Below are 12787 nucleotides of genomic sequence, written 5' to 3'. Positions count from 1 at the left end.
TTTTTTGAGACGGAGTTTCATTCTTGTTGCCCAGGCTGGAGTGCAGTGGCGTGATCTCGGCTCACCACAACCTCCACACCTCCAGGGTTCAAGCAATTCTCCTCCCTCAGCCTCCTGAGTAGCTGAGATTACAGGCATGTGCCACTGGCTAATTTTTTTTTTCTTTAGTAGAGACGGGATTTCTCCATGTTGGTCAGGCTGGTCTTGAACTGCCGACCTCAGGTGATCCTCCCACCTTGGCCTCCCAAAGTGCTGGGATTACAGGCATGAGCCACCATGCCTGGCATAAAATGTTAAAAGGAGTTATAATATCCATTGTTGGAGGGAATGTGGGAAATCCTTCCTTTACACATCGCTGATGAGATGTGAGGTATTACAGCCGTTTGAAAAAGCAATCTGGCCGGGCGCGGTGGCTCATGCCTGTAATCCCAGCACTTTGGGAGGCCAAGGCAGGCGGATCACTGGGTCAGGAGACTGAGACCATCCTGGTTAACACGGCGAAACCCCTCTCTACTAAAAAATGCAAAAAATTAGCTGGGCGTGGCGGTGGGCGCCTGTAGTCTCAGCTACTTGGGAGGCTGAGGCAGGAGAATGGTGTGAACCCGGGAGGCGGAGCTTGCAGTGAGCTGAGATCGCACCACTGCACTCCAGCCTGGGCGACTGAGCGAGACTCCATCTCAAAAAAAAAAAAAAAAAATTAAAATACACGACCTGTTATCCAGTGAGCCCAATTCTGGAAATCTAACTCAGAGAAATAAAAAGGCATAATGTATACCAAAAAAAATCTCTTTATGCATCATTTGTGGTACCCAAGAACTGGAAACAAAAATAAACACCCATCAATAGGGAAAATGAAAGGCCAAAAAAATAGACACATCATACCAGGGATTTACATTTAGCCGTTAAATAGAATGAATTCAAGCTATGCCAGATGACTTTGGAGGGATTCCATGAGTTGTAGTATAAGAAAAGCAAGATGCAGAAAAGCAGGTATATGATTTTGAAAAACTAAAAAGTGAAAGTTCTGTATTTGTATATATACATAAGGTCTACGGTTTTATATATGACATTTTTACATGAAAATATATATTTATATAAAATGTAAAACACACCCTAGTTTCATATGGGTTATCGAAGGGTTTGGGGAATCTGAAGTCCCTCCCGAACTCCCTCTTCAGATTAAGATAGCATAATAGAATAATAAAAATAGCATCTATGAAATCCCTTTAATATGAAATTATATACATATGCATAAATGGGAGGTCATCTACATGTTAGTGATGATTTGATTGAGGTGGCTGGATTCTGGATGACCCCTATTTTTGATATTTTAATGTATCATTCATATTTATGAAAAACGTGTTATTCATATCTGAGGAAAATCTATATCCATAGTGGGGGAAAACTGACATGGAAGGACACAGCCACAAATGTTATACAGCCACTGTCAGACTTAAGAATACCTAACCTAGCTAGCCACATGTGTAGTTACTGTTTGTCAGCCAGAGATGCTTCCATCTAATCTTATTATCAGTTGACCAGGTAATGCTATTAGCTGTTGATTTGATCATAGCATCTACTTACAGTAATGTATTTTGGTTTTGATTTGGAAACTTTTCTTTTGTAAATCTTTTAGGCAAAAATAATGTGTTCCTCAATATGCAAATGTATTGGCTGTAAGAATTTTGAAGAAAGCCCGGAAAGGAAGACATTGATGCATTTGGCAGATGCAGCTGAAGTAAGGGTACAGCAACAAACAGCAGCCAAGACGAAGTTATCCTCTCAAATTTCAGACTTGCTTACTAGGCCAACACCAGCTTTAAATAGTGGAGGCGGAAAGTAAGTCAGTATTTTAATCTTTTTATAGTATTTCCCAAATACTCACTTTTGATAAAGTTTCTTTTCAGGGGGCAAAGTTGAGTTTATACTTTTGGTTGTTGCAAACCTGATTTTTGCATTTTCCTTCCATCTTTAGCTACTTGTAAAGGAATTTAAAGGTAACAGAAGCCACTGTCAGATTATTGTGCAGTTCGAAAATGCACGGTAATGATTTAGTCCACTGTGCTTAATTTCTGTCTACTAAGATGAGGTAATTATGTAATTTGAGGAACCCCAAAGAAAACCAGATGTTTCATATGTCTCGCTGAATGTGTAATTATTTATGTTTTTGCATTTTCTTACCTTCTCTTGCGTCTTCCATTTCTTGGAGCACTTTTCCCATCCTATTGGGCCACCCATCACACTGTAATAGTGCAGCTCCTTATTGTTATCTCTTATCTGCTGAGTTCTGGAGTAGAAAAGCTTGACCTCTAAAGTCAGGTAGACTTGAGTTTATACTATCTGTGCTGCTTAGTAGTTTGTGAATTTCTTTGAGCCTCAGTTTTCTTTCCTTAAAATAGCCTATACCAGGTGGCTGTGAGAAATAAGGCATGTCTGTAATATCTCCAGTGTCTGTCAAGACCTGATAAAACATAGTTTGTGATTTGGACTGGACTGGTATTAGAAAGTTTGTTAGAGGTTAATTCAAGGAATTATTAAATGGAATGCACCTTGCAAATGGCATATGATTTAAAATGCCTAAGTAGTCCAGGCACGGTGACTCACGCCTATAATCCTAGCACTTTGGGAGGCCATGGTGGGCAGATCACCTGAGGTCAAGGGTTTGAGACCAGCCTGGCCAACATGCTGAAACCCCATCTACTAAAAATACAAAAAGTTAGGTGAGTGTGTGGTGCACGCTTGTAATCCCAGCTACTCGGGAGGCTGGCACAGGAGAATCGCTTGAGCTCGGGAGGCAGAAGTTGCAGTGAGCGGAGACTGCACAATTGCTCTCCAGACTAGGCAACGAGAACAAAACTCCATCTCAAAAATAAAATGCCTAAGTTGAAAAGGAGATCCAATGCTTATAAAAATGAGGCTTTTTTGTACAAATATTTAAGATACTAGTTTTTTGTTTTGTTTTTTTCTCTTTTCGAGAGATAGTCTCACTCTGTTGCTCAGGCTGGTGTGCAGTGTCATGATCTCAGCTCAGTGCAATCTCCGCCTCCTGGGTTTAAGCAATTCTCCTGCCTCAGCCTCCTAAGTAGCTGGGATTACAGGCATACACCACCACGCCCAGCTAATTTTATGTATTTTTAGTAGAGATGAGGTCTATGTTGGCCAGCCTGGTCTTGAATACCTGACCTCAGGAGATCTGCCCATCTCAGCTTCCCAAAGTGCTGGGATTATAGGGGTGAGCCACCACACCTGGCCTTAAGATATTAATTCTAAAGAACTCTTATGACTGGAATATAAGCAGCAAATGGTTTTTGACTGAATGAAGTGGAAATGGTCAGACACCGTAATGAGGCTTATAACCTGGGATTCTGGTCTTTAGAGTACTGAATATAATCTCCACATGGAGATTAAAGATACTGCCACAGTAAAATATTTATAATTTTCTAAAATTGGGAAGATGTTTACAATATGAAAACAAAATTATAAAATTATACATTATAATCAAAACTACGTATTAAAAACTTGTATGAAAAAAAGTTATGCTAGCATGTTAACAAGCTTGTTTCAAGCGACCAAAACCTTAAATTAATATTTTCTAGTTTAAAATGCTGGTTTGTATGTTAAAGATTCCTATACAGCTGCATGGCAGCCTGAATTCTCAATTACCCTTTCTTGCCATAGTGAGCTTTAATTTCAGACTTCATTGTTTAGTATACTTGTTAGTGACCGCTTACTCACAGGTTGTTGAGTTCGTGGTTAGATTATGTTGCTTGACTTAATCTGTCACAGGCTTTAAGACTTGAGTTGGCTGCAAATATAGCAAGCCTCACGATGGGTTGCTCCAATTTAATACTCAATAGCTCAGGTCTTTATGAATGCAACTCTGTGTAGAACAACATTTGGTTTCCCCATTTTGCTTTGTTGTGATAGAACAATGCAGAATTTTGGAATGTTTTCTACAAACAGTATCAGTGACTATGGTAAAGTGCTTTATTTTTCATTTTGCCCAAGAGATAGTGCTATCAATTCCCAATATTATTCATTTAGCAACTATTCATGTAGTGTCTCTATGTCATGCACTATTCTAGGTACTGGAGCAACAGCAGTAAATAAAAATTGAACTTTTGGAGCGTACATTCATGATTTGGGAGGATTTTAGTTAAATTCTAATCTTCATGTAGACAATTATCTTTTAGTTAACTACATAACTTTGCCTAGGTAGTAAGTCACGTGTTCTATATGTTAAATTTTCTGAACAATACTCTTACAGTATGTGAATAATAAAACCAAATCTAACTTTTTAAAGCCCTTTTTAGGATGTGCTTGTGCTCACTTTGTCAATTGTGATGCTCATCCTGCTGGTGAATTGTGAAAGTGTCAGTAGAGATTTCCAGATGAAAGAATGTATCCACTTTTGCTATTATTTAACACCACCATCATCTTTCTCTTTCAAAAATCATTTCAGATTGCCATTTACATTTGTAACTAAGGAAGTAGCTGAAGCCACATGTAATTGCCTCCTTGCCCAGGCAGAGCAGGCAGACAAGAAGGGAAAATCAAAGGCAGCAGCGGAACGGATGATACTCGAGGAATTCGGACGATGTTTGATGAGTGTCATCAACTCTGCAGGAAAGGCAAAAAGTGACCCTTGTGCCATGAATTGCTAACTCTTGCACAAAAGACTGATAAATGGAACTGTACAGAAAATTTAAGGTGCAGGGACACTTGATTTTCTGCAAGAAAAACAATTACTGTATTTTAATTCAGTCCTTGTTTTAAAAGACCTGAAATTATAATACTGAAGAGGAAGAAATTTTAAATGAGGAAATTAGTACATATTAAATCTTAGTTAAATCTGCTTATGCCCCTTCTAAATTGAATTTTTCTTTATTATATAGATTTCTTAATTTGCTTGGGTTTCTTAAGAATTAGATGTTCTCTTTCTGATACCTTTAACAAAAAATGTTTATAAATTCATATAATTTATAATGTATGGTGTTGTATGACTTTGTTAGTAGAAAAGCCAAAGCAGCAATGGTTAGCACCCATTCTTTAGGACTTGATCTAGAATATATGCAGACAGAATGTTACATAAACAAGTTCTTATGAAACACATTCAAATGACATTTTGTATTTAGAAAAGGACTATCTTTTAAAGAAAAATCAGCCTTTTTGGGAAGATTCTGGAATAATATCCTGTTGTCACTTTGGGATGTCAGAAGGGGAAATAATCCCCAGGCACACTTTAAATAAATTTTAAAGTTATTAAAAAAAACATATAAAATATTAAAGGACAGTAAATAATTCTCAGAGGATGGGCAATGTGTTTCTGTCATAAGGAATGGCTAACAGATGCTCTGGGCTGTCTCCCTTTTCTTTCAAAGAGTTGTTATGTATTTGAAGAAATAAATTGTCAAAGTGATTACTGGGTACTACTAAAATGATAGGTGGATATAAATAGAAGTAAACATATTATGTAGTGATAATATAGAACCTAACATAGTAATCAAATATAAAATTTGGCATGGGTGGAGAAGCAAAGACTAAGGAAGCTACAGAAGATGAATTTAGAGAAGTTTTCATCTATAAAATCAGTCATTTTTATAGACTATTTTTTTTTTTTTTTTTGAGACAGAGTCTCACTGTGTAGCCCAGGCTGGAGTGCAATGGTGCGATCTCAGCTCACTGCGACCTCTGCCTCCCGGGTTCAAGCGATTCTTCTGCCTCAGCCTCCCGAGTAGCTGGGACTACAGGCGCCCACCACCATGCCCGGCTAATTTTTTGTATTTTTAATAGAGACGGGGTTTCACCGTGTTAGCCAGGATGGTCTCAATCTCCTGACCTCGTGATCCGCCCGCCTCGGCCTCCCAAAGTGCTGGGATTACAGGCGTGAGCCACCATGCCCAGCCCTTTTTATAGATTTTGGAACTAAGAGGTTTCAGATCAATTCACAACTCTTAACTTGATTTACAGAAATGGGCCTGCTAACAGTATTTTCAAAATTGCAGTGGGATTTCTTTTTATAAGGGAAGTTTAATATGACATTATTTTCAGCCAGTGATTTGGAAGGTCTGTTTTCCTATAATTACTAAAATAACCTAAATCATTTTCAGTAATTCAAAAACTATGAATTTAAGAGCCGGTTGTGACAGGACTCTTGATTTTATGACAAGAAAAAACCATGTTGGAATTCAGGCATTTTGTTAGGACCTTAATTGTCAGTAATTAGTATATGATTATTGCATTTCCTACAAGGACTCTATAGTTGTATGTATTAAGTGTGTATATATGTTCATATGAACACACAAGATATAGGCAGTAGAAATTAAGTAATCTAAAAGAGGATTCCGTTATTCACTAAAGTATCTTCCTTTTAAATTTGGATTTATAAAATCATAGTGCAGTAACTTTAAATGTAGATAGTGCAAACATTCTTAGCACCTCAATCTAGTATGTTTAATTAAAATTTGTATAAATGTAAATTAGTGTAAGGGTAAAATAATAATCAAGTTATTTTTCAAAAGACTGCAATAAGTTTTTGGTCTAAACTTAAACTTTGTTCATTTTGTACATACTCTGTGTTAATTCTAATTGCACCTTTGTGATGTGTATTTATATACAGTGTGCAGAAAATGTTCGTGAAATTTTGATTACAATTGTAGATTATGTATGATGGCATTGCTTACGAATGTTTTGCTTGTAAAAAAATTTCAAGGTGCAATGAAATGCTACTAGTTTTTCTGATTTTCAAAAATCTATCTAAAATATTAAGCCTTTTCCTTCCTGTGTAGTACTTAACAACTTTTTGTATTCAGGCATTTGCATCAAATTGCTGAACAAGATGAACAGCCACATTAATTGAGTGATTTTAAAAGACTATTTGGGGAGGGTTGGGTATATAATTTTTTAGCTCTATTTACATCCCAAAGTAGAAAGATTAAATTTATATTTACTAGAGCTATTCAAAGAATACACTTTTCTATATTGTAAAAACAGGACAGCAAAGTAAATCATACAGAAAATAAACATTTATACTATTCTGTAAAAAAAAGGTTTTGTATTTTTTCTTTAGTTTAATAACACCACTTTAACCATTTAATATGCAAGAAACCTTTTAAATTATCTCTAGTAAATTTGACATTACTTCTGAAAACACACAACTAAAAAATTCTACCATTTTGCTCAGTTATTACTAACATAAATTGCTTTGAAATGAGAATATGTCTTCTCTTTCTTCCCCATTGTTTAACAACAGAAATTCAGCTGGGCATGGTGGCTCACGCCTGTAATCCCAGCACTTTGGGAGGCCAATGCGGGTGAATCACTTGAGTCCAGGAGTTCTAGACCAGCCCGGGCAACATGGTGAAACTCTGTCTCTACTAAAACTACAAAAAAATTAACTGGGTGTGGTGGCACACGCCTGCAGTCCCTGCTAATTGGGAGGCTGAGGTGGGAGGATCACCTGAGTCTGGGGAGGTTGAGGCTGTAGTGAGTCAAAATTACACCACTGTACTCCAGCCTAGCAATCAGAGTGAGACCTTGTCTCAAAAACAAAGACAAAAATACCCAGGAAATCAGTCTACTCTGTCTTTTAATGTGAGATGTTCTTATGATAGCTATCTTTCTTAGTTTCCTTTTTTCTGAAGCACTAAACACATCCTGTAGGTCTTATCTCTGGGGTCTCGGAAACAGAACCTTAATGTTACAGGTACAAAATCAAACAGTGATTGGGGAGGTGGGAAGGACATACTCCTTAGTTCCCCATTTTCTGGTAGTGGACAACCGACATTTTTTCAATCTTATGTAAAATGTGAATAAAAATACTTTTAGAAAAGTTATCTATTTTTATTGTTCTGTAACACAAATAGCTCAGAAAATAAATACAAGTTATGTAAATGAAGCTTCACAGCAGGACCTCCAGACTAACTTTGATCATATTGTATCTCTTAAGCATTTTCTATAGGAATTCTGGTGTGGCCACCCAAAGCAGAGGGAAGGCAATCAGCTAAAAATCCCTTACTATTGGAGTTATTTTCATTGTGTAAATTACTTAAGGCTTTTCTTGTAAGGGCTTCTTGAATGCACATTTTGTCATTATCTGTAGACCAAAGGTGAGCTTTTTTTTTTTTAATTAAAAATTTCCTTCTAAAGGGCAAATTTTATGAGCGCATTTAAGACACTCCTAGTTTCTATTCAAAAGCAATAAAACAATTGTATATTTAGGGTAATGTTTATTATAAGGTCACAGGGATTTTATAAAACTGTCATTTATCATACTCGCATATGAAATCTGATCCTAATATTATAAAAAGAATACATCATGACCAAGTAGGGTTTATCCCAGGAATAAAAGGTTGATCCAATGTTTAAAAAAAATGAACGTAGTTCACTGTATCAGCGTATAAATAAGAAAAGCCAAATGATTATCTCAAAAGTTGCAGAAAATGACTGTGGATATAGGAAAAACTGCTAAATTGTATGTTTGTTTGTTTTTTGAGATGGAGTCTCACTCTGTCGCCCAGGCTGGAGTGCAATGGTGCGATCTCAGCTCACTGCAACCTCTGCCTCCCAGGTTCAAGCAATTCTCACGTCTCAGTCGCCTAAGTAGCTGGGACTACAGGCGCACGCCACCATGCCTGGCTAATTTTGTATTTTTTAGTAGTGATGGGGTTTCACTATATTGGTCAGGCTAGTCTCCAACTCCTGACCTCAGGTGATCCACCCTCTTTGGCCTCCCAAAGTGCTGGGATTACAGGCGTGAGCCACTGTGCGTGGCCACTATATGCTTATTTAAGAGGGTGAATATTATGGTTACGTCAATTTTATCTCAAAAATTTTTTTACCCAAAAGGTGCAGAAAAAAGTATCTGGTAAAATTCAACAGCCACATATGATTCAATAAACAAAAAAATAAAGTCTTCAGAGAACTAAGACTAAACCTGATGAAGACCATTTGCAAAAAAAGCCTGAGCTAACATACAAATGGTGAAGAATGCTTTCCTTTAAGACTGGGAGCAAGACATTCTTATTCAACACTGTAGCTCACTGTGCAATAAGGCAGGTGGGAAAAAGGCCCACAGATTGAAAATAAATAAATAAGACAATATCTATTTGATGATATGAATCCCTATATAGAAAAACCAAAGAATCTAAAAAGTACTAGAATAAGTGAATTTAAGCAAAATCAGTATGCAAAAGTTGACTACTTCTGTGTAGTAGCAATGAATGTTTAGAAACTGAAATTTTTAAATCACCACTTACAGATTTCAGAAAACATGAAATCTAACAAAAATATGTAAGATCTGTGCTGAAAAGTAAAAAACTGATGAAAAAAATCAAAGACCTACAAAAAGAAGATGAAAAAAATCAACCTACAAAAAGAAGATATACCATGTTTCATGGATTTGAAGATTCTATATTACTAAGATGTCAGTTCTCTCCACATTGATCTATAGATTTAACACAACTGCAGTCAAAATCCCAGCAGGAATTTTTATAGAAATCAACAAGCTGATGATAAAACTTATACGGAAAGGGGCAACCAGAACAGCCAAAATATTTTTGAAAAAAGAACAAAGTCGGAGAACTCCCACCTAATTTCAAGACAGATAAAACTAGAGTAATTAAGACAGTGTGGTAGTGGATAGATCCTATTTATCAGTGGAAGAGAATAGAGACCCCATATATATAGTTGGTTTTTTATAACTGCACAAAAGTAGTTCAATGGGGATAGTTTTTTAAACAAATGGGGCTGGCATATCCATATGTAAAAATATGAACTTCATGGCTGGGCGCTGTGACTCATGCCTGTAATCCCAGCATTTTGGGAGGCCAAGGCAGGTGGATCACTTAAGGTCAGGAGTTCAGACCATCCTGGCCAACATGGCAAAACCCCATCTCTACTAAAAACACAAAAATTAGCCAGGTGTGGTGGCACACACTTGTAGTCTCAGCTACTCAGGAGGCACAGGAATCACTTGAACCCAGGAGGTGGAGTTGCAGTGAGCAAAGATCGTGTCACTGCTCTCCAGCCTGGGCAAAAGAGCGAGAGCCAGTCTCAAGAAAAAAAAAAAAAACCTCAACTCAACTCATATACCAAAGTTAACTAAGAATGAATGATAGCTTACATGTAAAACCTACTAAATATTGAGAAGAAAACCTAAGAAAAATTTGTGACCTTGGGTTAGGCAAAGATTTTAGTATAAAACTAAGATTCCCAAAAAGAAAAAAATTGAAAAACTGGACGTACCAAAATTAATTACATCTGCTTTTCAAAAGACACTGTTAAGAAAATAAATAAAGCCACAGACTGAGAAAAAAATAATTGCAAAACACATCTGGTAATGCACTTATATCCAGAATATGTAACTAATGCTCAGTAAGAGCCAATCTTCCAAAATATGAACAAAAGACTTGAGCAGACCTTTCACCTAAGAAGATACACGATGGCAAATAAGCATATGAAGAGGTGCTCCACATCATTGGTTATTAGGAAAATGCAAGTGAAAACTACAATGAAATAACACGAGACACCTATTAGAATAGCTATGTTAAAACAGACCAAAATCCTGACAATATCAAGTGCTAGGAAGTAGTGCAGGCCGGGCGCGGTGGCTCAAGCCTGTAATCCCAGCACTTTGGGAGGCCGAGACGGGCGGATCAAGAGGTCAGGAGATCGAGACCATCCTGGCTAACACGGTGAAACTCCGTCTCTACTAAAAAAAAAAAAAAAAAACTAGCCGGGCGAGCTGGCGGGCGCTTGTGGTCCCAGCTGCTCGGGAGGCTAAGGCAGGAGAATGGCGTGAACCCGGGAGGCAGAGCTTGCAGTGAGCTGAGATCCGGCCGCCACTACACTCCAGCCTGGGTGACAGAGCAAGACTCCGTCTCAAAAAAAAAAAAAAAAAAAAGAAGTAGTGCAATGGAAACACTGATATATTGCTGGCCAGAATGCAAAATGATATTCACTTTGTAAGTTTTGGCGGTTTGTTATAAGGTTAAAACATATACTTCCCCATCTTGTGGTTACAGCACATTTTGTTGTTTTCATTAATCAGTCAATGGACATTTAGGCTTTTTCCCACTTTTTGGCTACTATCAATGAAGTTCATGTACACATTTTTCTGTGGGTGTTTTCATTTCTCTTGGGTACATGCCTAGAAGTACAATTTGCTAGGTCATAGGTAACTAAGCTTTTGAGGAACTGCCAGACTATTTTCCAACGTTGCTGCACTAGCTGGACTATTTTACATTCTCACCAACAAAAGTGTATGAGGGTTCTAATTTCTCCACATTCTTGCCAATACTTTTTCTTTCTTTTTTTTTTTTTTTCCTTTCAGAGATGGGGGTCTCACTGTTTATTGTCCAGGCTGGTTTTAAACTCCTGGGTTCAAGCAATCCTCCTGCCTCAGCTTCCCAAAATGCTGGGAATTGAGGCATGAGTTACTGTGCCTGGCCATGTCTTATTTTTTTTTTTGAGACAGAATCTTGCTCGTTGCCCAGGCTGGAGTGCAGTGGCATGATCTCAGCTCACTGCAACCTCCGCCTCCCAGGTTCAAACGCTTCTCCTGCCTCAGCCTCCTGAGTAGCTGGGATTACAGGGTTTCATCATGCTGCCAGGCTGATCTCAAACTCCTGACCTCAGGTGATCCACCTGCCTCAGCCTCGCAAAGTGCAAGGATTACAGGCATGGGCCACTGCGCCCGGCCTCGATGTCTTCTTTCTAATAGCTGTCCTAACAGGTGCAATATGATATTTCATTGTCATATTGATTTGCATTTTCTGGATAGCTGATGTGAACATATATTCATGTGTTTTATGGCCTTCTGTATATCTCCTTTGGAGAAAAATCTATTCATATTCTTTACCCATTTAAAAATTTTGGTTATTTGTCCTTTTGAGTCATAGGAATTCTTTGTAGATTCTAGATATAACTTTATTAGATAAATGATTTGCAAACTTTTTTTTCCATTCAATGGGTTGTCTTTCACTTTCTTGATGGTATCCCTTCAAAGCACAAGTTAATTTTGATGAAGTACAATTATTTTCCTTTGCTGTGCTTTGTCTTAAGAAACCACTACCTGGCCAGGCACGGTGGCTCACACCTGTAATCCCAGCACTTTGGGAGGCCAAGGTGGGTGGATCATGAGGTCAGGAGTTCGATACCAGCCTGGCCAACACAGTGAAATCCCGTCTCTACTAAAAATACAAAAATTAGCCGGGCATGGTGGTGCATGCCTGTAGTCCCAGCTACTCGGGAGGCTGAGGCAGGAGAATCGCTTGAACCCGGGAGGTGGAGGTTGTGGTGACCCAAGATCCCTCCACTGTGCTCCAGTCTGGGCAACAGAGCGAGACTCTGCCTCAAGAAAAAAAAAAAGAAAAGAAAAGAAAGAAAGAAAAAAAGAAACCACCACCTAATCCAAATTTCAAAGTTTAACTCTGTATTTTCTAAAAGTTGTATAGCCTTACCTCTTCTATTCAGGTCTTTGCTTCATTTCAAGTTAATTTTTTTGCATGTGGATAACCATTTCTCCTAGCACTAGTTATTGGGAAGTAGGATAAATTTTTAAAGGGAATGCTTTTCTCTGAAGAAAAAAATGGCCAAGATGCAAAGTAGAAATTATAACCAAACTGCCCTAAACCAAATATGAATGAATAATTTATTTCACTGTAAAGTGTATCATATCAAGTAAATCTGGTATAAGACTCCAAGCCCTTTCACAAGTGCAGGAGCAATTAACTGGGCTAAAAGTAGTGATGAGACTATTCTTATCTTCTTATCTAAGAGAAATCTG

The 12787-nt window shown here is 37.8% G+C and overlaps 1 protein-coding gene across 4 annotated transcripts in view; it reads left to right on the top strand.

Annotated features, from left to right (window-relative positions):
- The window catches only part of LIN54 (lin-54 DREAM MuvB core complex component), an 86814-nt gene extending 79598 nt beyond the window's left edge, over positions 1-7216 (top strand). For 3 of the 4 annotated variants that reach the window (XM_011941768.1, XM_011941767.1, XM_011941770.1), the window contains 2 exons: positions 1637-1839; positions 4463-5361. In XM_011941768.1, the coding sequence (XP_011797158.1) occupies positions 1637-1839; positions 4463-4664 (405 nt within the window). In that variant the 3' untranslated portion in view covers positions 4665-5361. Of the gene's footprint in view, positions 1-1636; positions 1840-4462 lie in introns of all 4 variants that reach the window. The other variant, XM_011941769.1, reaches the window with a different exon arrangement.
- The last annotated feature ends 5571 nt before the right edge of the window (positions 7217-12787 follow it).

Source organism: Colobus angolensis, unplaced genomic scaffold (genome assembly GCF_000951035.1).
Source record: "Colobus angolensis palliatus isolate OR3802 unplaced genomic scaffold, Cang.pa_1.0 Scaffold200, whole genome shotgun sequence".
Classification (NCBI taxonomy): Eukaryota; Metazoa; Chordata; class Mammalia; order Primates; family Cercopithecidae; genus Colobus; species Colobus angolensis.
Note: the sequence above shows the minus strand (reverse complement) of the source record. Positions and strands in the feature narration are given on the sequence as shown.